At 44.7% G+C, this 25,233-nt stretch overlaps 1 protein-coding gene across 11 annotated transcripts in view; it reads left to right on the top strand.

Annotated features, from left to right (window-relative positions):
* LOC147096861 (ryanodine receptor 1-like) overlaps nt 1-25,233 on the top strand; it is a 461,451-nt gene that overhangs the window by 174,187 nt on the left and 262,031 nt on the right. For all 11 annotated transcript variants that reach the window (XM_085973559.1, XM_085973551.1, XM_085973560.1 and 8 more), the window contains 3 exons: nt 14,377-14,650; nt 16,355-16,469; nt 24,970-25,102. In XM_085973559.1, the coding sequence (XP_085829685.1) occupies nt 14,377-14,650; nt 16,355-16,469; nt 24,970-25,102 (522 nt within the window). The remainder of the gene's footprint in view (nt 1-14,376; nt 14,651-16,354; nt 16,470-24,969; nt 25,103-25,233) is intronic.

The raw sequence follows: 25,233 nt of genomic DNA, 5'->3' as shown, positions 1-25,233 counted from the left end.
GGAAACTCAACGACAGTCCCTTCTTCTTTCGTATTGTAGTAGCAAAGCAAATCAAATGTCAATATCTTAGTCAGATATCCAGGCCAAAGCTTCCGGTGTAACAGCGTGGCTATCTCGTAGGCTGCCTGTGAATTTCCTCTGAGGGCAGTGTTCAATGATGAGCTCCAGGGTCTGATCAGGAGCTCCATGGTCGCATGATGGGGATGCTTTAATCTTCCATCTATGGAGAAGGTGGCAGCATCGACCATGGCTGGTTCTGAGGCGGTTGTTGGTTGTCCACTGTTTGCGAGGAAGGTTTGATCCTTCAGGTTGTACGGTGGGCTCCTCTATAAGGAATCCATTCCGTATGTCCCAGTTCTTCTAAGCATTTTGCCATCTGTCATCAAGGCTGAGGGGAGATCGCTGAAGGGCTTTGGCGACTGTCCAAAATTACCTTCTAGATTTGAGATGGGTTGGTGGTAGGTTGTTCAAGTCGGCCTGGATCGGCATGTCTTTGCTAGTGTAGCGGTTGTATTCTCTGGAGACTGCAACACAGTCCCTGCAACACAGCAGTACCTAGAAAAATAAGCTCATCTGTTGTAGTGTATGGGTTCATTTAATGTAGGATGTTGTTAAGACAAATGCTATGTCTAATTGGAGGAATTTTTATGCAGGTAATTTTATCTGCAAAGAATTAAAATATTTCTTGCTCAAAATATACCTTTTATAGGCTCAGAGCAAAGAAGAAAATGGCAGTCTGTTACATTACAGGAAACTCTCGATTTACCAGCACCCAAACAATTGGAAATCTCGGTTAACCGGCAAAATTCAGGAGTAGGTTCAGTTAAGTTTTTCTTCATATTAGTGGCCGTTCCTGGACCTGTGGCTGTGTAATCGGGGGTTTCTGCACTTGTTGCTAAGCAACAGGGACGCTTGGTCTGTGGCTGGGGTTCCTGCAGCTGTTGCTGAGCAACAGGGAAGCCTGGATTTGTTGCTGTGTACGGAGCTCTCGTACCTTTTAACTATAACTCTCTGTAATCCGGACTTTTTGATAAACCGGCACCACGCCGGTCCCGTCGGTGCCGGATAAAAAAGAGTTTCCTGTACTAGTAAATTCACAGGGGCAGCTTTTACACTGCTGTGATGTACAGGAAACTTTGTGCTATCCGGCACCCACGGGACCGAGCTGCTGCCGTTGCCTCAAAACTTCCGTACTCTCCAGAGTTAATGTTGAGAGATACGGAGACTCTTATCTCCGTATTTGACAACAAACACTGTTGCTTAGCAACAGCTTCTAAACACTCGGGTGTGGCCCTAAAGCTCTGTAGCTGAAGCTGTTGCTATAGCTACAGACCTTGCACAGCTTGACTGTTCAAACAAAGCAAAAAAAACAAACAAAAAGAATAAAAAACGGCTGCTGATTTTTGCCGGTGGCTCCAGATTGCCGGATAGCTCACCTCCGGATAGCACAAAGTTTCCTGTATATAATAAGAGCTTTGGATGTTTAATACTACTTGTTCATTTTGAGATTTACTCCAATTAAAAGAAACAAGGGCCCCAATTTTAACAGCCTCCATCTGGCAGAAGCCGGGCAGATGGGGGCAGGTAAAGTAACGGGAGTGAGCTACACCCACTGATTCCACTTCCTTCCTGTCACATCCCCATATTACCCTGCTCTTTTGAGCAGGAGAGCAGGACACCCGCACGAAGGAGCCTTGGCTCCTGTTTTAACTATGCAGATTGGATCAGAGGATGTCATCGGGACTGGAACCGCAATTTCAACCTGAGGCCTGAGCGGGGGTGGGGCCAGTGTCCCCCCCCCCCGCCCCGGTCAGGCAAACCGGTTTCCTTGTGGGTCAGAAGGGGCAGGAGTGCTCCTCCAGACCTCGCAAGGAAGCCCTGGGCCTCCCTTGCACCGGGCTCTCCACCCGCCCCCCCGATCATGGCTAGACACTCCCCTTCCCCCCCCCCCGATTGCGGCCAGACACTCCACTAACTGCTGGGGCCCACGGGGAGGCTGCGGCCTCCTGCTGCTTGTTTGCGCTCCCGCCCTCCTACCAGGCTCTCACTTTGACCGGCTTTCGGGCTGAGGTCTGCAGCAGGTTATTTATATGAGGCCCTGCTGTTAAGATCAGCAGGGCCACCCCATCTCCGGCCTTATCGGGTTTTCCGCGCTTCCCCGCACCCTCCCTGCCTCCCTATTAATATCGGTGCCAAGGACTCTCCAGTGGCTCGTTAGATTGAAGATTCTACTGATCCGGAGCGCACATACTTTCAGCCCTGCTTCCCCTGCGCACTTGGGATTGGAAGAATTTTTTTATGTATCAGTGATTCATGAGCAATAGAAATACATTAAAAAATATATATTTTTGTTAAATGCTAAATTTTACTATTTCACAAAAAATAATCTGCATCCCATCCAGAAAAATGGCAGCTTCATTCTGCCCTAGTCTGACCACTCAAATTTGGGTCAACTTGGATTTCTATCCTGTTCTAATGCTAAACCCTGATTTTTAGGATCCAGCTTTTCTCTGTTTTGAAAGTTACTCTCAATGTTTTACATTGGTGTGATAATGACCCCAATAAAGCCCATCAATAGGGTTCATCCTATCCCAAGTACTCTGGGAGACAGTGTTAACTCCTGTTCATTAGTAACCGATTTGACCATTTTCTAGAGCTTCCCTTGATGGTAATTTAAAGGAATTAGTTACTTGGTGAAATCCGCAAGGATGTATCATTGCCAGCTGATCTCTCAGCTTGCAGACTATATTGTGGACCTCATTCCCTGTGTGTTAACTGTCTTCGCAGCTGCTGTGGGTATGATTAATACTGGCAGCTGCTGCGACTGCAAGGCAGGACGAACATAGCTGCGCTGTGTAAAAACGTTACAGAAAACCCACCTCTCAACTAACACACTGCATCAAAAACCCTCCCCACAGAGGTCACATTGCAGCTGCTTATGATATTCTAGTAGTAAAAAATAGTTCTGCTGGTTGAAAGGCTCAGCCGCTGGGAGTCCATCTATGGTAAGCTGATTTGGTGTGTGTTTTAACTACAAGGCACTGGACAGTACAGACAGTACTTCAGCTGTCAGCTGCCTCACTTTCTGTGGTGAGAAAAACTCACAGTAAAGGAGGATGAAGAGGTGAATCCAGCGTTATATTTGCAAAATACACAAATAGATAATTTAATTCTGCTTCAGAAATAGGATTTTTAAAATATTAAATAAAATGGTGTTTAACTAAAAAAAACTGTTGGTAATTAATTCTAAAATTGGTACATGAAGGTTAATTGCTCCTGCAGATTACATATCATCTTGCAAATGATCGTGAGTCAAATGGAGCCATTCCATGGTACGAGCTGTTCGTAATTATTAGCAGCTTCAATGGTTTACATTCTTCACAATTAACATATTTAAAGATATTTTTTATGGGGCGTTAGTGTACTGGAATATATTGGTGCTCTAATACAATGTGCCATGGAATTGTCCCTTTTGGAGTGGAAAATTGTCAGTGTCACTCCACTATTTAAGAAGGGTGAGAGAGATAAACTAGGAAATTATAGGCCTAATAGTCTAACATCAGCTGTGGGGAAATTAGGCCTAATAATTCGGTTGCTTTGCACCTAAGAGGGTGCTAACGGGGCGCAAAGCAACTAGCGCCTGGGCGCGGCGCTGCCAACGCCTCCCACGAAATTCAGCGGGAGGTTAGTGGCGCCGGAAATCATTTGCGCCCCGTGGCGATGACATCATGGGCGTGCGCAACGCCCTGCTCGTGCCCCAGTCATAATCTTCAGTAGCGCCCCCCTGACTTACCGGTGGACGCTATTTCCAACGGGGTTAGAGGAGCCTACCTGCGGCCGGGGCAGCGCATATTAAAGGGGATGTGCCGGGTGGCCATTTTTGTTGCTGGCCGCTTGCCAGCACCTGCCTCTTCTGCTGTCCCCGGCCTCCTCTGTAGCCCCCCCCTCCCCATGGCTGTGCTCCTTGAGCCCGGCCCTTCTCTTGAGTGCCGGACTCTCTTGCCAGCACTCCGATCCCTGGTGGCCCAGCTGGGCCCCAGGTCGAACTACGCTAGGCCCCTCCCCTTTAATAAGGGGAGGAAGGCCTGCAGTACCGCGGCACGTTGCGCCGCGATATTCACTCACAGCGCCCCAAGAGGGAGGTGGGGTGCTTCCAGTAGCGCCCCGCCTCCCTCTTGGGGCGCTGTGAGTGAATATCGGCCACGGGGACGCTAATTTTTTCGGCAAAGTTAGCGCCCCAAAGGGGGCGCGACCCAATTTTTTCCCCCCCTAGTATTTGTTATTATGGACAGTGTGACTGATCATTTGGACAGTTATGAACTGATCAGCGAGAGCCAGCATGGATTTGTAAAGGATAAGTCATGTCTAACGAAACTAGTTGAATTTTTTTTGAGGAGTTAAGTAACGTGTTAGGTAAGATAGTGTCTATGGATGTTATTTATATGGACTTCCAGAAGGCATGCGATGCGGTTCCACATAATGAAACTTGGAACTGGAGCAAACAATGAGGAGGATCGTAACTGACTTCAAGAGGACATAGACAGACTGGTGAAATGGGAAGACGCATGGCAGATGAAATTTAATGCAGAGAAATGTGAAGTGATACATTTTGGTAGGAAGAATGAGCAGAGGCCATATAAACTAAATAATACAATGTTAAAGAGGGCGCAGGAACAGAGAGACCTGGAGGTGTATGCACACAAATCTTTGAAGGTGGCAGGACAATTTGAGAAGGCTGTTAAAAGCATATGCTATCCTTGACTTTATTAATAGAGGCATAGGGCTCGAATTTCATCGGGCCGTTGAGGCGGGATTGGAGGCGTGTGGGGGGTTAAAATCGCGAAATCGGGGGGCACGAACCCATCCCGCCTCCATGCCCGTTTCACAGGAGGCGGGTGGGTACCTGACCTGTGCTGCGAGCTGCCTCCCCGAGGCGGGAAGGGGATTAGTGCCAATTAACTGCCTGGTAGTTAACAGGTAGTTTTTGGCCTAATCCCTATTTTTATCCCTGAAGCGTGGGCTTCTCGACGGCTCCAAACCACGGCAAGTTAGTGAGGCGGAGCGTCAGGCTGAAGGACTTGGAGGGGTCGAGATGCCCGGTGTTCAGGTGAGTGATGGGTGCATGAGTACAGGGGTAAGTGTGTTTGGTGTGTGTAAAGTGTTTAAAGAAGTTTTACTTACCTTTACAGCCTTCCTTCCTTCAGGTTTCTGGAGTCCCTCATCTCAACGGCACAGAAAGCAGAATGGCCGCGAGCTGTCAAAATCAGCAGCATTTTGCTTTCTGTTCTGGAGAGATCTCTAAATCAGCCTGAGAAGAAGGAATTAACTTAGAGTACAGATTGTCAGTGACTGTCAAACGCTGATATTTCATCTGTCAAAAGCGCTTGATAGATGAAATGTCAATCTGTGAAGTCACCTGTTGTCGGGTGGCCCTTAATTGGCCTGCTGAGCCCGCTGGGTCAATCAAGTGAAAATCGAGTGGGTTGGCCACAACTCGATGGAGGCGGGACGACAACCCCAAAAGTTGTAATCCCGCCTCCTACACGCCTCCATTGATGAAATCCAGCCCATAGAGTGCAAAAACAAGGAAGTTATGCTGAACCTTCACAAATCACTGGTTAGGCCTCAGCTGGAGTATTGAGTTCAATTCTGAGCACCACACTTTAGGAAGGATGTCAAGGCCTTGGAGAGGGTGCCGAGGAGATTTACTAGAATGGTATTGGGGATGAGGGACTTCAGTTATGTAGCAAGACTGGAGAAGCTGAGGTTGTTCTCCTTGGAGCAGAGAAAGTTAAGAGTAGATTTGATAGAGGTGTTCAAAATCATGAATGGTTTTGATCGAGTAAATAAGGAGAAATTGTTTCTCGTGGCAGAAGGGTTCGTAACCAGATGAGACAGATTTAAGGTGTTTGGCAGAAGAACCAGAGGTGACGTGAGGAAACATTTTTTACACAGCTAGTTTTTTGTGATCTGGAATGCACTGCCTGAAAGGGCGATGGAAGCAGATTCAATAGTAACTTTCAAAAGGCAATTGGATAAATACTTGAAGGGAATTTTTTTTTTTTTTTTTTACAGGCAATGGGGAAAGAGCAGGGGGAGTGGGACGAGTTGGATAGCTCTACCAAAAAACCGGCACTGGCACAATGGGCCGAATGGCCTCCTTCTGTGCTGTATCATTCTATGATGAGAGACTTAACAAAAATGAGAGCACATGAAAATTGGAGGCAACTTATTATCTTGAATAGGGAATTAATTAGGATGTTGGAGACAGAGAGTAGGGATAATGAGTATGTACTCAAATTGGCAGAATGTGATTAGTGGTGTCCCCCAGGGATCTATACTAGGACTGCAGCTTTTTGCTATATTTCTAAATGACATGGATGAAGGAATAGAGAGCAGTATCTAAGTTTGTTGTTAGTGGCACAATAAATAGTGTAGATGGCAGCAGAAAGTTGCAAAGGGACATTGATTGATTGAGTGAGTGGGCAAAGCTGTGGCAGTTGGCGTTCAATGTGGAGAAGTGTGAGGTCATCCACTTTGGACATAAGAAAGATCGATCAGAGTATTTTCTAAATGGTGAGAAGCTCGGAACTGTGGAGGAGCCGATAGATTGAGGGGCCCAAGTACAGAAATCACTAAAAGCTAGTGGACAGGTACAAAAAATAATTTCACAAGCTTTATCCCAAGAGGGCTGGAATACAAAGGAGTGAAATAGAGCTCTGGTTAGATCCCATCTGGAGTACTACATTCAGTTCTGGGCAGTGCGTCGCTTCAGCAGCTACATCAACGATATATTGGCTTTGGACAAATATTTTGTATCAGTCTTTACAGTAGAGGACACTAAAAGTATCCCAACACTGGACAAACAGGGGGCTATAGGGGGGGAGGAGCTAAACACGATTAAAATCACTAAGGAGGTGGTACTCGGTAAGATAATGGGACTAAAGGCGGATAAATCCCCTGGACCTGATGGCTTACATCCTAGGGTCTTGAGCGAAGTAGCGGTAGGGATTGCGGATGCATTAGTGGTAATTTTCCAAAACTCCCTGGATTCAGGAAAGGTCCCAGCAGATTGGAAAACTGCTAATGTAACGCCCTTATTTAAAAAGGGAAGTAGACAAAAGGCTGGAAACTATAGACCAGTTAGCCTAACATCTGTGGTTGGTAAAATGTTGGAGTCCATTATTAAGGAAGCAGTAACAGGACATTTGGATAAGCATAATTTAATCGGACAGAATCAGCATGGTTTTATGAAGGGGAAGTCATGTTTGACAAATTTGCTCGAATTCTTTGAGGACGTAACAAACAGGGTGGATAAAGGGGAACCAGTGGATGTAGTGTATTTGGACTTCCAAAAGGCATTTGACAAGGTGCCACGCAAAAGATTACTGCACAAGATAAAAAATCACGGGATTGGGGGTAATATACTGGCATGGGTGAAAGATTGGCTATCTAACAGAAAACAGAGAGTTGGGATAAATGGTTCATTCTCGGGTTGGCAATCAGTGACTAGTGGTGTTCTGCAGGGGTCAGTGCTGGGACCCCAACTCTTTACAATCTATATTAACGATTTGGAGGAAGGGACCGAGTGCAACATATCCAAGTTTGCCGACGATACAAAGATGGGAGGGAAAGCAGTGAGTGAGGAGGACATAAAAAACCTGCAAAAGGACATAGACAGGCTAAGTGAGTGGGCAGAGATTTGGCAGATGGAATATAATATTGGAAAGTGTGAGGTTATGCACTTTGGCAGAAAAAATCAAAGAGCAAGTTATTATCTAAATGGAGAGAAACTGCAAAGTGCTACAGTACAAAGGGATCTGGGGGTCCTGGTGCATGAAACACAGAAGGTTAGTATGCAGGTGCAGCAGGTGATCAGGAAGGCCAATGGAATCTTGGCTTTTATTGCAAGGGGGATGGAATATAAAAGCAAGGAAGTCTTGCTTCAGTTATACAGGGTACTGGTGAGGCCACACCTGGAATACTGCGTACAGTTTTGGTTTCCATATTTAAGAAAAGATATACTTGCTCTCGAGGCAGTTCAGAGAAGGTTCACTTGGTTGATTCCGGAGATGAGGGGGTTGACTTATGAGGAAAGGTTGAGTAGGTTGGGCCTCTACTCATTGGAATTCAGAAGAATGAGAGGCGATCTTATCGAAACATATAAGATTGTGAGGGGGCTTGATCGGGTGAATGCGGTGAGGATGTTTCCACTGATGGGTGAGACTAGAACTAGGGGGCATAATCTTAGAATAAGGGGCTGCCCTTTCAAAACTGAGATGAGGAGAAACTTCTTCACTCAGAGGGTAGTTAATCTATGGAATTTGCTACCTCGGAGAGCTGTGGAAGCTGCGACATTAAGTAAATTTAAAACGGAGATAGACAGTTTCCTAGCTGATAAGGGAATTAGGGGTTACGGGGAGCGGGCAGGGAAGTGGACGTGAGTCTAGATTCGGATCAGCCATGATCCTATTGAATGGCGGAGCAGGCCCGAGGGGCCGTATGGCCTACTTCTGCTCCTACTTCTTATGTTCTTATGGAGCGGGTGCAGCGCAGATTCACCAGAATGATCGTGGCTAAAAGGGTTAAATTATGAAGACAGGTTCAGACTAGGCTTTTATTCCTTTGAATATAGAAGATTAAGGGGCGATCTAATTGAGGTGTTTAAGATTATTTCCTCTGGTGGGAGGAGTCCAGAACAAGGGGGCATGACCCTACAACTAGAGCCAGGCTGTTCAGGGGTGATGTCAGGAAGCACTTCTTCACACAGGGCAGTGGAAATCTGGAACTCTCACCCCAAAGAGCTGTTGAGGCTGGGGGTCAATTGAAAATTTCCAAACTGAGATTGATAAATTTTTGTTGGGTAAGGGTATTGAGGGTTACGGAACCAAGGCGGGTAGATGGAGTTAAGATACAGATCAGCCATGATCTAATTGACTGGTGGAACAGGCTCGAGGGGCTGAATGGTCTACTCTTGTTCCTAATTGTAAGATGCCAAATTTAAGTTAGCAATTTTCCCACACTGTGACTATTTCAGCTCAACTATGCCATTTAGTTGAAGAGTAGAAGGATGACACCGAGCAAGAACTAGGTACTTTGCCAGCAGGCGGGACTTGAAATGGAAGCCAGATCTCCCCGGGCCACTCGCACACTCCTTAATGTTGAGTCAAGGACACGAGTGTAGATCTGAGGCAGTCTGCCATCGACTCGGGTTGATGAAGAGTGATCTTACTATGCTGCAAAAATTGTTGACACAAATAACTTAGCATGTGACACCAGATGATATCAGAAGCCGTAAACGTGTAAGATCACCTACTGGCCCTTTACCAGAGCTATAGGCAATGCTGACAAAGGTGTAAATTAATGTTCGCCTCGCCTACCTCTTGGGTCAGCTTGAGGACTAGGCAAAGGGCCTGTTGGAATTCTGTTCAGTGATGATTGCCATTTTAAGAAAGCTTATAAGTAAATACCTAATGATTGTATATTAGCAATAACATTAATGCATGTTATGTACTAATGCTAAAACAAATGGCATTCGTTGTATCACACCTTAAAATACACGACACCCTTATGTGTGTAGCGATTAATAATGTCCAAAACGTTTGCTGTTATTTGCCAGTGCTTCACAAAAAATCTATTTGTATTTCACCAGTCTTTCTCATGCATTCATTGGCTTCATTGTTTCCAAAAATCAGTCACTGATACAGCAGTGTCTTCATAATTATATCACTGGATGAAATTAGGGTACGAGGGACATGAAGTAAAACTTGTAAGAAATACTTACTGGGAATTTTCCCAGTGTGATTAGGTGGGGATTTGAAACATGTTTATTCAGCATTGTTACAGTCAATCTGACAATTTAGAAAATCTCATATACAGTTCACTTAAGCCTAGGATCTTGCTCGAATAACGTAAGAAAACACAGGGCAGCATCAATGTTCCAAAACATTTCACATTTTATTTTAATTTTTTTATTGTTAATTTTGATTTTTATGTTCTCCATGTGTGAATTTTGCTGAAATGTAACTGAGACAAAACTAATATACAGGAAACTTTCTTTTATCCGGCACGGACGGGACCGACGTGGTGCCGGTTCATCAACAATTCCGGATAACCGAACGCTATAGTAAAAGATACGGAGCTCAGAGCTCCGTATAAAGCAACAAACCCTGTTGCCGGCACAAGTTGCAAGCGTCTCTTTAGCTTAGCAACAGCTTCAGCTACACCCTTGCACAGCAACAAATCAATTTAAAAAAAGTAACTAAAAGTAAAAAAAGTTACCTGAACCAACTCCTGAATTTTGCCAGTGGATAGAGCGTTCTGGTTATTTAGGGGCCGGTTAATCGAAAGTTTCCTGTAGTCATAGGAATTTAATCTGCTGCAAATATTTGCCTGCTTTAGTTTTTTTACATTAGCTCTCACATGGTCTATCATTCCTGGGGTCTCTTTAATCTTTGAACCTTCCATCACGACGAGAAGCTCTATGTATGGTAGAGTTAACACATCTGGGAGCTTTTTATTAATTAATGATGCAAAAATATAAAGAGTTGCTTGATGCGTGTATAGTAAGCCACAAGATAACATATGAGCCATCTAGCTGTGGTGATGCTTTAAAATCTTCCTGCTCACTAAGCATGCTAATCTCGGGTCTGACCTGGAGTAAATACTTGCTTCTTAATTTGACTGTGTAGCTTCAGAGCCCTGCTTGGGTTCCTCAGGAATGACCTACGAGAAGCCTTTACAAACCAGAATGAGCTAACTTTCCTTAATCCATTTAAGGATATTGGACAACGTTTTATACCAGACTAAAATTATTGAATAGTGGAAAATATGGACCTAAAACCAGATTTTCCAGCAGGAGTGCAGTTTAGACCCCCTCTCTCTCTCTCTCTCTCTCTCTCTCTTAGGCAGTCCCTCGGAACCGAGGATGACTTGCTTCCACATTAAAAATGAGTTCTCAGGTGACTGATGAGTCCAATGCGAGACCTACAACCTCTGTCACAGGTGGGGCAGACGGTGGTTGAAGGGGCGGGTGGGTGGGGTGCTTGGGTTGACGTGCGCTCCTTGCGCTGCCTGCGCTTGGCTTCCGCTTGCTCCCGGCGAAGAGACTCAAGGTGTTCGGCGCCTTCCCGGATGCTTCTCCTCCACTTTGTGCGGTCTTGGGCCAGGGATTCCCAGGTGTTGGTGGGGATGTTACATAGAAACATAGAAGGTAGGAGCAGGAGTAGGCCATTCGGCCCCTCGAGCCTGTTCCGCCATTCAGTGAGATCATGGCTGATCATCCAAGTTCAGTACCCTGTCCCTGCCTTCTCCCCATATCCCTTGATCCCTTTAGCCTTATTAAATATATTCAAGAAGGAGTTAGATATATTTCTTAAGTTGGCCTCAACTGCCTTCTGTGGTAGAGAATTCCACAGGTTCACCATTCTCTGGGTGAAGAAATTCCTCCTCATCTCTGTCCTAAATGGCTTACCCCTTATCCTTAGACTGTGACCCCTGGTTCTGGACTCCCCGACCATCGGGAACAGCCTTCCTGCATCTAGTCTGTCTAGTCCTGTTAGAATTTTATAAGTTTCAATGAGATCCCCTCTCATTCTTCTAAACTCTAGCGAGTATAAGCCTAATTGACTCGATCTCTCTTCATATGTCATTCCTGCCATCCCAGGTATCAGTCTGGTGAATCTTCGCTGCACTCCCTCCATGGCAAGAACATCCTTCCTCAGATAAGGCGACCAAAACTGCACACAATACTCAAGGTGTGGTCTCACCAAGGCCCTGTACAACTGCAGCAAGACATCCTTGTTCCTGTACTCAAACCCTCTCGCTACGAAGGCCAACATACCATTTGCCTTCTTAACCGCCTGCTGCACCTGCATGCTTACCTTTAGCGACTGGTGCACAAGGACACTTTTTCAAGGAGGCTAGTGATGAGTCTAGACGGATCCAAATGGAAGTATGCTGTCTGCAGCCAGTTTTCCTAAATTAGCTGATTTATAATTTTAGGTGCAGATTTCGATGGGTGCAGGAAGCACACTGTTGGTGAGAGTGGAGAATTGTGCGGAAGTGGAATTTAAAGCGTAGGGGACAGTTGAAGAGGAATGCCAGAATATGGGGAGACACGTTTTGATAGCCTTTGCAAAGGCTTAGAAGGAATCTCAACCTATTAATGGCCTTTACCAATCCTGAAGGAGGTGGACAGTAAAAAGGATAGGCAAAAAATAAAGGAAACCTAGGACACAGTCACAGATCTGCAGGCATGTGTCGGAACAACCTAGTACCTGGTCCCATTTGACAACTGCAGAAGTGGAGATGTGCTACATGAGTGGTTTTTGAGGAGGGTGGCTTTCTCTGCCATAGTTCAGCATTGCATCGTGCCTGAAAACATGTGGAGCCAAGTTTCAGGCTGCAACTGACTGCTACTTTCACTGGATCTACAAGCCCTATGCTCTGTGTACCTTGTAAGTGTTCTTGGAGCTTTGTAACTAGCTTTCTGCTGACTTGGACACTGCACAAACAGTTCCTTATGGTCATTGCTAGGTAAGCATGGCAGAGCCTGCAGATATTGTTGATGATACCTTGGCAGTACAACCAATCCACCTATGCTAGCTGTTGACCAATCTTTCATGCAATGCCACTGAAAGCAGGACATTTACAAGGCACAAGTCAGGAGTGTGATGGAATACTCTCCACTTGCCTGGATGAGTGCAGCTCCAACAACACTCAAGAAGCTCGACACCATCCAGGACCAAGCAGCCCGCTTGATTGGCACCCCATCCACCACCTTAAACATTCACTCCCTCCACCACCGACGCACCGTGGCTGCAGTGTGTACCATCTACAAGATGCACTGCAGCAACTCGCCAAGGCTTCTTCGGCAGCACCTCCCAAACCCGTGACCTCTACCACCTAGAAGGACAAGGGCAGCAGGCGCATGGGAACACCGTCACCCCCAAGTTTCCCTCCAAGTCACACACCATCCTGACTTGGAAATATATCGGCCGTTCCTTCATCGTCGCTGGGTCAAATCCTGGAACTCCCTCCCTAACAGCACTGTGGGAGTACCTTCACCACACGGACTGTAGCGGCTCAAGAAGGAGGCTCACCACCACCTTCTCGAGGGCAATTAGGGATGGGCAATAAATGCTGGGCCTTGCCAGCGACGCCCACATCCCAGGAACGAATAAAGAAAAATACTGTGATTGGGGTGCTTCCACGGAGGCTTCCAGTACTGCTGGTCCCTACTGCCCAGACCTACAGACACAGTGCAGAGTGGGTGGAGTTCTTCTGAGATTTTTTCTTTTCCTGGCTGCCCAATTTACGATTCTACAATGGCCGGCAGAAGCAGAAAATCCAGACTTGTGTAAGCAGTCATATCTGGAAACTGCAGTATCAGGGTTGGTGCCACAGTCTGGCCAATAAATGAACTGCACTCACGGATTTTGTTTCAAAGGAGGCTAAAAGTAAGCAGTCTGTAGTCTGTTCGTGAAGGGTCACTTAGCGCCAACACCCAAACTACCTTCCAACAGAAGAAGGCAGATGAGAGTTCAAATGCCACTGTGATATTTGAAACTGAATTCAATAAATCTGGTAACTTGTGGACCAGCACCACTAAAACAAACCTGGAACGTTGCCAGATTGTTGTAAAAGTCCAACTGGTTCACTAATGTCCTTTAGGAAAGGGAACCTGCCACCTCAATCCAGTCTGGCATATACGTGACTTAAATCAACACTATATGATTGACTCTTAACTGCCCTCTGAGGTAGCCCAGCAAGCCACTCAACAGGCCAGTCTCTCTCAGTCGGTGATGGGCAATACATATAGCATTGCCAGCATCATCCACATTCTAAGGACAAATAATACAAAAAGATGTAAACCCTTGATAATACAATTAGAAATGGATGGATTATTAAACTTGCTAAAGCTTGCTTTCCATGTTAAAAGTGTAATGAAATGCTGCTTTAGTGGAAGCAGGGACATTTAGTTTCATTTTACTCCCTGTATTGGGGTATTTGATGTGGAGTCTGTCATTTTTGATTATTTCCAAAAGTTTCTTTACCGACCTTTTTGTAGAATTGCTGATTCTGCTCTTGGCTCTCAGTGCTCATTTTCCAGATGATGGGAACCTATTACAGTTTGTGAGAAGAGCTAACTTTGCATTGTTGACCGGGTCAGCCCTCTTCACTGCTGAAAGGCAGATACAAACCTGAAATTGCCAACATTGCAATTTCCGAGCTTATAAAGTACCAAGCAATGAAAAGGTCTTTCACTTCTGAAGAAAACACTATTTTTAATGTGTGATGTTTTAGAACGATAGCATTTGTACATATTTTATCTGGTCAGGTATTACAGGTCGTTTGTGTTACTTTCTGCTAAAGGTACACTGCAGGAGCTGATCTCTCACACAGTGGTGCATTGGGCCCAGGAAGCCTTCATCCAGAATCCTGAACTAGTGCGGTTGATGTTCAGCTTGCTCCACAGACAGTATGATGGTGTTGGTGAGCTTATCCGTGCTATGCCTAAGGGCTACATCATTAATGCTATATCTGTGGAGGACACCATGAATTTGCTGGAATGCCTAGGTCAGATCCGCTCGTTACTCATTGTCCAAATGGGTCCAGAAGAAGAGAGGCTTATGATCCAGAGCATTGGGTACGTATAAAGAAATTATTACATAGAATTACATAGAATAAGCAGCACAGAAACTTTGGGCCCAACAAGTCCATGCTGGTTTATGCTCCACTCGAGTCACCCCCCAACCTTGCTCATCTAAATCTATCAGCATAACCCTCTATTCCCTTCTCCTTCATATGCTTATCCAGCTTCTCCTTAAATGCATCTATACTATTCACTTCAACCACTCCCTGTGGTAGCGAGTTCCACATTCTCTCTGGGTAAAGAAGTTTCTTCTGAATTCCCAGTTTGATTTCTTGGTGACTACCTTATATGGATGGCCTCCAGTTTTACACCTCCCCACAAGTGTAAACACACTCTCTGTGTCTACTCTATCAAAACCTTGCATAATTTTAAAGACCTCTATTAGGTCACCCCTCAGCCTTCTCTTTTCAAGAGACTCAGCCTGTTCATCCTTTCCTGATAGGTATACCCTCGCATTTCTGGTATCATCCTTGTAAATCTTCTCTGCACCCTCTCCAGTGCCTCTATATCCTTTTTATAATATGGTGACCAGAACTGTACGCAGTGCTCCAAGTGTGGTCTAACCATTCGATTCTATCCCTCTAGATAGAGATAAACCCTAGTGCTTGGTTTGCTTTTTTATGGCATTATTAACCTGTGTTGCTACTTTTAGTGATTTGTGTAATTGTACTCCGAGATCCCTTTGCTCCTCTACATCATTTAGATTCTTATTTTCCAAGTAATATGTGACCTCCTTATTTTTCTTGCCAAAATCTAACGCCTCACTATGTTGAAATTAATCTGCCAATCATATGTCCATTCTGCAAGTTTATTAATGGACCGTAATTTGCGGCCCTTACGGGTGCATACGAGGTGCGCACTCGCCCGTAGGGGCTGCGCAAGTTCTGGGTTTAGGCATGCGAAGCGCATGCACTAAAACCAGGAACTTGCAATCTGTCAAGAATCATCTTGACCGATCGCTCGCACGCATCCCTGGAAAAAGGGCTTCCGCGGGCGGAGAGTTGGGCTATTTGCACAACTTCCACCCGCTGAATGACAGTCAAATTCCTGCGCCTGGTTAGAGCAGGCACAAGGCCTGCTTTTGCCAGCTTAAGAGTTTTTAAAAAAATAGAAAAATGAAATTTGGTAACTCATTTATAAATTTAAAATATTCTTCAAAAAGGTACGTTTATTTTAGCCCCGTAAAAACATTTTTTTCATAATATTAATTAAATGGCATTTTAAATATGTAATTAAAAAAAAATTGTTTAATGTTTTAGTGCGCTTTTAAATGTGATCCCCCTTCATACTTTTGACAGTTCTGTGCGTACAGAACTGTCAAAAGGATGAAGGGATTCCCTTCTTTCATTGGTTTGCCTGGCCCATGTGATCCCAGGGGCGCATGCCTGGGATACATGGACCTCTGCGCATTTCGAAGAGGAGAGGCCCAGGATCGCAAGCCTCGGGATCTACGGAACCAGCAGGTAAGTGCGTAGATTTTTTCCAATCAGAGGCATCCACCCGCAGGAAGCCTCCGATCGGAAAATCAGTGATAATGTGATATTGTTTAATAAATATAAATAATTTTTAAAATTATACTATGATATTGCTAATAATTAAAATTATACCGCAGGGTTTAATTATTAGTACATATTTTCTGTGACGGTACAAGAAGATCATTTCTTTTACAAATGGTTGTTTTTTTTTATTGCTTTGCAGAAACATTATGAACAATAAAGTCTTCTATCAGCATCCAAACTTGATGCGTGCTTTGGGCATGCATGAAACTGTTATGGAAGTAATGGTGAATGTGTTGGGAGGTGGCGATTCTAAGGTACTAATGTGTCTTTAACTCTGTTAATCTGAACTCTTCACAATATATTTTACATTTTGTCACATCTCATTGCACAAAAAATATCCAGGGCTTCAATTAGATTTTTTTCCACAGGTGGGACACTTTATATTAGCAGCTGAGTGACCCCATCAATATATTAATATAGAATAAGAGTTCTGTACGCACAGAACTGTCAAAAGTATGAAGGGGGATCACATTTTAAAAACACACAAACATTAAAACATTTTTTTAATTACATATTTAAAATGCCATTTAATTAATATTTCATGTTTTGTCACACTTCAGGCAGCATACCAAATAACTACTCAACGGGCGGAATATACCAATCCTAAACCACAAAGCCTCCAATAATAATTAAGGACGTATGAAAACGACCAGCTAAATTTAAAAAAAAAAAAAAAAAAAATTAAATTAACTTTTTTTTTCAAAATGATTTTGGCAGCTACCTTGGACTCTTACTAAGCTGAGAACCTAAGTGCTGGAAATAAAGTTTGCAATATGTTAAGGACACAAATCAGTTCCAGTATTTACAAGAAAATTATTAAGCCGACCTATATAGTAGTATTTTATGTTTGTTTAAAATGTGTCGGGGAACATAGGGTCTAATGAGAGGGAGGAACTTAATGAAATCAGTATTTGTAGGGAAATGGTGTTAGGGAAATTTACGGGATTGAAGGCCGATAAATCCCCAGGGCCTGATAATCTACATCCTAGGGTACTTAAGGAAGTGGCCCCAGAAATAGTAGATGCATTGCTGGTCATCTTCCAAAATTCGATAGACTCTGGAACAGTACCCATGGATTGGAGGGTAGCTAATGTTACCCCACTATTCAGAAAAGGTGGTAGAGAGAAAACGGGGAATTATAGACTGGTAAGCCTGACATCGGTAGTGGGGAAAATGCTAGAGTCCATTATAAAAGATGTAATAGCAGAGCACTTGGAAAACAGTGACCGGATCGGACAAAGCCAACATGGATTTACAAAAGGTAAATCGTGCTTGACTAATATACTGGAATTTTTTGAGGATGTAACTGGTAAAATAGATAAGGGAGAACCAGTGGATGTGGTGTATTTGGACTTTCAGAAGGCTTTTGATAAGGTCCCGCATAAGAGATTAGCGTGTAAAGTTAAGGCACAGGTGATTAGGGGCAAGGTATTGACTTGGATAGAGAACTGGTTGGCGGACAGAAAGCAAAGAGTTGGAATAAATGGGTCTTTTTCTGAGTGGCAGGCAGTGACTAGTGGGGTACCGCAGGGATCGGTCCTAGGACCCCAGCTATTTTCACAATATATATTAATGATCTAGACGAGGGAACTAGATGTAATATCTCCAAGTTTGCAGACGACACAAAGCTGGGTGGGCGTGTGTGCTGTGAGGAGGATGCCGAGAAACTCCAGGATGATTTGGACAGGTTGGGTGATTGGGCAGAAGCATGGCAGATGCAATATAATGTGGATAAATGCGAGGTTATCCACTTTGGTGTCAAAAACAAGAAGGCAGATTATTATCTGAATGGCAATAGATTGGGAGAAGGGGAAGTGCAACGAGACCTGGGTGTCCTTGTGCACCAGTCGCTGAAGGTAAGCATGCAGGTGCAGCAGGCGGTTAAGAAGGCAAATGGTATGTTGGCCTTCGTAGCAAGAGGGTTTGAGTATAGGAACAAGGATGTCTTGCTGCAGTTGTACAGGGCCTTGGTGAGACCACACCTTGAGTATTGTGTGCAGTTTTGGTCGCCTTATCTGAGGAAGGATGTTCTTGCCATGGAGAGAGTGCAGCAAAGATTCATCAGGCTGATACCTGGGATGGCAGGAATGACGTATGAGGAGAGATTGGGTCGATTGGGCTTATACTCGCTGGAGTTTAGAAGAATGAGAGGGGATCTCATTGAAACTTATAAAATTCTAACAGGACTAGACAGACTAGATGTAGGAAGGATGTTCCCGATGGTCGGGGAGTCCAGAATCAGGGGTCACAGTCTAAGGATAAGGGGTAAGCTATTTAGGACAGAAATGAGGAGGCATTTCTTCACCCAGAGAGTGGTGAACCTGTGGCATTCTCTACCACAGAAGGCAGTTGAGGCCAATTCATTAAATATATTCAAGAAGGAGTTATATATATTTCTTAAGGCTAAAAGGATATGGGTACTGAGTTTGGATGATCAGCCATGATCTCATTGAATGGCGGAGCAGGCTCGAGGGGCCGAATGGCCTACCCCTGCTCCTATCTTCTATGTTTCTATGTCTATCAGTGTCTACCAACAGAAGCTTTGGGACTCTCTGAAACGCTTAGGAACTGAGTTCACATGGCTTCCCAGAGCTATTACTCTCAACAGTAGGCCTGGGTTTAGGTGCTGGGCCCTCCAGCTACCCACCACCCCCACCCCCTACTACATTATTTCTAAAACTGATCAGCACATAGCTCCCATCTCCTATACTACTCAACTGAACAACAGATAAAAGAATTATGCAGCCTGAGCTACACATCTCTTTGATATTACATACCTGTACACAGATTTATTTATTTATGTTGCTTTCGTGTGCAAGGGGAGCAATATTTATCTACCTAGAATCATAGAATGGTTACAACACAGAAGGAGGCCATTTGGCCCGTCGAGCCCGTGCCGGCTCTCTGCAAGAGCACTTCAGCTAGTCCCACTCCCCCCGCCCTTTCCCTGTAACCCTGCAAATTTTTTTCCTTCAGGTACTTATCCAATTCCCTTTTGAAAGCCACGATTGAGTCTGCCTCCACCACCCTCTCAGGCTGTGCATTGCAGATCCTAACCACTCGCTGCGTAAAGAAGTTTTTCCTCATGTTGCCTCTGGTTCTTTTGCCGGTCACTTTAAATCTGTGTCCTCTGGTTCTCGACCCTTCCGCCAATGGGAACAGTTTCTCTCTATCTACTCTGTCTAGACCCCTCATGATTTTGAACACCTCTATCAAATCTCCTCTCAACCTTCTCTGCTCTGAGGAGAACAACCCCAGCTTCTCTAGTCTATCCACGTAACTGAAGTCCTTCATCCCTGGAAGCATTCTCGTAAATCTTTTCTGCACCCTCTCTAAGGCCTTCACATCCTTCCTAAAGTGCGGTGCCCAGAATTGGACACAATACTCCAGTTGAGGCCGAACCAGTGTTTTATAAAGGTTCATCATAACTTCCTTGCTTTTGTACTCTGTGCCTCTATTGATAAAGCCCAGGATCCCGTATGCTTTTTTAACCACTTTCTCAGCCTACCTGCCACCTTCAATGATTTGTGCACATATACCCCCCGGTCTCACTGTTCATGCACCCCCTTTAGAATTGTACCCTTCAGTTTATATTGCCTCTCCTCGTTCTTCCTACCAAAATGTACTGAGGACTTTTCTGCGTTAAATTTCATCTGCCACGTGTCTGCCCATTTCACCAGCCTATCTGTCTTCTTGAAGTCTATCACTATCCTCCTCACTGTTCACTATACTTCCAAGTTTTGTGTCAACTGCAAATTTTGAAATTATGCCCTGTACACCCAAGTCCAAGTCATTAATATATATCAAGAATAGCAGTGGTCCTAGTACCGACCCCTGGGGAACGCCACTGTATACCTTCCTCCAGTCTGAAAAGCAACCGTTCACCACTACTCTCTGTTTCCTGTCACTCAACCAATTTCATATCCATGCTGCCACTGTCCTTTTTATTCCATGGGCTTCAACTTTACTGGCAAGCCTATTATGTGGCACTTTATCAAATGCCCTTTGGAAATCCATGTACACCACGTCAACCGCATTGCACTCGTCAACCCTCTGTTACTTTATCAAAAAACGCGATTAAGTTAGTCAAACATGAGTTGCCTTTAACAAATCCGTGTTGACTTTCCTTAATTAATCCACACTTGTCCAAGTGATAATTTTGTCCCTGATTATCGTTTCTAAAATCTTCCCCACGAATGGGGTTAAACTGACTGGCCTGTAGTTGCTGGGTTTATCCTTACACCCTTTTTTGAACAAGGATGTAACATTTGCAATTCTCCAGTCCTCTGGCACCATTCCTGTATATAAGGAGGATTGGAAGATTGTGGCCAGTACCTCCACGATTTCTACCTTAACTTCCCACAGCATCCTGGGATGCATCCCATCCGGTCCTGGTGACTTATCTACTTTAAGTACAGCCAGCCTTTCTAGTACCTCCTCCTTATCAAATTTTATCCCATCCAGTATCTCCACTACCTCCTCTTTCACACTGACTTTGGCAACATCTTCTTCCTTGGTGATGACAGATGCAAAGTACTCATTTAGTACCTCAGCCGTGCCCACTGCCTCCATGCGTAGGTCTCCTTTTTGGTCCCTAATCGGCCCCACCCCTCCTCTTCCTACCCGTTTACTATTTATATGCCTATAGAAGACTTTTGGATTCCCTTTTATGTTGGCTGCCAGTCTATTCTCATACTCTCTCTTTGCCCCTCTTACTTTCTTTTTCACTTCCCCTCTGAACTTTCTAAATTCGGCCTGATTATCACTTGTATTCTCAACCTGACATTTGTCATCCGCGATCTTTTTCTGCTTCATCTTCCTCTCTATCTCTTTTCGTCATCCTGGGAGCTCTGACTTTGGTTGCCCTACCTTTCCCCCTCGTGGGAATGTACCTCGATTGTACCCGAACCATCTCCTGTTTAAAGACAGTCCATTGTTCGGTTACAGTTTTGCTGCCAATCTTTGATTTCTAATTTACCCGGGCCAGATCTGTTTTCAACCCACTAAAATTGGCCCTCCTCCAATTAAGTATTTTTACTTGGATTGCTCTTTGTCCTTTTCCATCGCTAATCTAAACCTTATGATACTGTGATCACTGGTCCCTAAATGTTCCCCTACTGACACTTGCGTCACCTCACTCCCCAGAACCAGATCCAGCAATGTCGTCTTCCTCGTTGGGCCGGAAACACACTGATCAAGAAAGTTCTCCTGAACACACTTCAGAAATTATTCCCCCTCTCTGCCCGTAACACTATTATTATCCCAGTCTACATTTGGATAGTTGAAGTCCCCCATTATCACTACTCTATCGTTCTTGCACCTCTCTGTAATTTCCCTGCAGATTTGCTCCTCTATATCTTTCCCACTAATTGGCGGCCTATCGAATACACCTAGTAGTGTAATGGCACCTCTATTATTTCTTAACTCTAACCAAATCGAGTCTGTCCTTGACCCCTCCAGGACATCCTCTCTCTCTGCAGAACTGTAACATTCTCCTTAACCAATACTGCCACACCACCTCCTTTCTTTCCTTCCCTATATTTCCTGAACACCACCTATCTAGGAATATTTAGTACCCAATCCTGCCCCTATTTTTGAGTCAGGTCGCCGTTTTCGCCACGACATCATATTCCCATGTGGCTATTTGCGCCTGCAGCTCACCAACCTTATTTACCAGGCTTCGTGTGTTTACACACATGCTCAGTAATCCTCTCTCAGACCTTTTTGTACTCTCTTAGTCTGACCCCACTTAATACCTTACTATCTCTTACTGTAGTGCTGTCTGTCTCTCCAAATCCTTTGTGCATCTTGTTCCTCCTTTCTAATACTACATCCTGGTTCCCATTCCCCTGCCAAATTAGTTTAAACTCTCCCCAACAGCACTTGCAAACCCCCCCCCGCCCCGGCGCGAGGAAATTGGTCCAGCCTGTACAGGTCCACCTTCCGCAGATTCAGTCCCAATGTTCCAGGAATCTAAAGTCCTCCCTCCTGCACCATCTCTCTAGCCACTCATTCTCCTATTTCTATACTCCATACTCGTGGCACCGGGAGTAATCCGGAGATTACTACCTCTTTCCTAGCTCCCTAAAATCTGCCTGCAGACGCTCATCCCTCTTTCTACCTATGTCGTTGATACCGATATGGACCACGACCTCAGGCTGTTCACCCTCGCCCCTCAGAATGTTCTGCAGCTGCTCAGTGACATTCTTGACCCTGGCACCAGGGAGACAGCATACCATCCTGGAGTCACGCCTATCTGTTCACCTAACTATTGAATCCCCAAGCACTATCACTTTCCCGATCTTCCTCCTCCCCCTCACCCCCGGTACATCTGAGGCACCCATGGTGTCATGGACTTAGCTCTGGCTGTACTCCCCAGAGGAACTATCGTCCTCCCCAGTATTCAGTACCGATTAGAGAGCGAGATGCACTCCAGGGACTCCTGCACTACCTACAGTGGGGAAGAGAAACACGCCTGTTTTTATTTTCAGGGAACCAATCAAAAAACACATCCCTGTCTCTTAAAAACATTTCTAACAAACTGCTTTCCAAATCCTTTTAGTAGAAGTGTGTAACCTTCTCCCTACTCTCCCACCCTAGTACCCTCGCCTTGCAACAACACAACCGGCAACTAACCGTGAGCCAAGCCACGGGCGATCCCCCTAGCATATTTGAAAATGGTTAACATCCCCCCTAAAATAGCACAGAGGGAATTTCAGATGAACACCTAGGCCGCGATCTTACCTTTTGGTGCGAGTTGGGAGCGGGTCAGCTGACTTGCGGGTTCCGATCCCGACGCACAGACGTAATTTTACGTCAATTGGCCTTGTTAAGCCCCGCCCTGCGGGCTTGCCTACCAATTCAGAGAAAGCCGGTGTCAGATGACACGCACTCTATTTTGACAGCTGATTTTTCAGTGTTTGACAGCATTGAGGTGCTGCAAACACTGCCAATCACTGTACAAAGGTGAGCCCTTGCACCCAGGCTCTCCAGTGACTCATTAGGATAAAACAGATGGCAGCTGCAGGTGAGGTTGCAGAAGCGATCTGTCACTGGTGAGAGAGGTTCTCCCATGAGGTGGGACTACAAAAACACTTCAAACCTTGTTACCTACAGAAAAGTCTAAATACATTAAAAATGATTTTCCCAACTATTTCTTACCTCTGAAACTCACCAATGTACCATTGGATCCTTCACACCACTTCTGCAGCTGTCATCAATGCACAAACCTTACAGTAGACTCGCAGCACGTCACACTTACCCTGACGTGGTGTCCGGATGGATGTCGGGAAGCCCGCAGTCGACCTGTCAAAATTGAAAAAAGCCTCTTAACTGCCTGTTAAGTGCCTATAATCCTCTTCCCGCCGTTAGATGTCAGGTCTCTGCGCAAATCGAGGACCCGACACTTGGGAAGATTGTATGGAGGCGGGTTGACGGCGGGTTCGGGACCCGCTGTCAATCTTTGCAATTTTGCCAGCAGTCCCGCCCCCTGAGCGCCAGCAAAATTCCCCCCACAGTGTTTGTGCACTGGCATCTCAACATATAATTTTATGACCAAGAACCCTAACCAGAACATTTATTTCTGTAGGCAGAATTTCACAAAATTGTTTCATATTGTTACAGTTTTGCACCCTGAACAATCTTCAGAATCGAGCACGAACTTCCGACAAGCTGATGGACCTTGCATTTATCCACTTAAATTTCTCTACTTCCAAGTCTAATTTTACTGCTTGTTCTAATCTCTATAGTCCCTTCTCTAATTTTGCTGTTCACTGTTGAATTCTCTCTGGTTTCATTCTCGTCCCTGCCCTGGTTAACGATTAACCCAGTTTTTAGGTTATTAATCAGTAAATCAATGTGTTGCCTTAATTGCTGGTTTAGAAATGGTACTGAAATCCCAATTGGATAGTGGCTTTGTCATTTGCATTAATGGGATCCCATTAAAAATGCGAGTACAGAAGGATTCTCAAAAAAAAAAATGCCACGGTTGAAATCTGCATTTGCAAATTTTGTAATAAAATAAAATTAAAGTACACAGATCTGCATATTTTATAATATGCAATGTTAGAGAGTGATCCTGCATTTCCAGCAGGGAGCTGACAGCACATCTTGAAAATCATGGACTTATCCTGGTGATTTCCCAAGCTCTGCTTCCTGCAAGTGTCACTCTTTTCTGTGAACACCAGATTGTGGAATTGCCCTTCTCATTTCCAGTAGCTATTGCTTTACAGAATGTGCACATGCCATTAAATGTAAGCGGACAAAGGACAGCTACACCCTTCCGTTTGGTTTACCAAGAAAGAAAGGAAGAAAAAAAAAAAAGCTTTTTAATAATACTTCCTCAGTCCTCGATATCTCGAGACACACAATCAATTAGTTACTGATGAGATGCAATCACTTGTTATGGAGGCCAACACAGCAGGAGGTCCCACAAATAGCAAATAAGATAAATGACCAATTAATCTATTTTTGCATGGTGTTGGTTGAGGGACGAATGTGTTGGTCAGGGTACTGGGAAAACTCCCTGCTTTTCTTTAAATAGTGCCATATGAGCTTTTGCATCCATACTGGTAGTGGGGCCTCAGTGGGGTTGTGTTTTTTTTACTCCAAAGCTGCTATTGTCAAACATTTTTAGTTTCACTTTGTGAATATTTAGTATGACAGGAGCACGTACTACACAGGGTGTATGTGAAATTTTTAAATGTAAACATTTTTCCTGACGCTTCCACTGAGAGAGATGCCCTGTTTTTGTAGGAGATCCGGTTCCCCAGAATGGTGACAAACTGCTGCCGATTCCTGTGCTATTTCTGTCGCATCAGCCGCCAGAATCAGAGAGCCATGTTTGATCACTTAAGCTACCTACTGGATAATAGTGGCATTGGACTGGGTAAGGAATCGATTTAGTGCTGAAAGATGTTGGCTACTGCTGGTGTCGTAAACAGAAATGTGACTTCTGCACGAACATAAATCACACAGGAAAAGGTTCAAATCTGTTTAATTGGCAAGTTTAAATTTTAA

This window comes from Somniosus microcephalus, chromosome 34 (genome assembly GCF_052327205.1).
Source record: "Somniosus microcephalus isolate GS21.2 chromosome 34, FLI_Smic_1.0, whole genome shotgun sequence".
NCBI lineage: Eukaryota > Metazoa > Chordata > Chondrichthyes > Squaliformes > Somniosidae > Somniosus > Somniosus microcephalus.
This window is presented reverse-complemented; position numbering and strand designations above follow the sequence as displayed.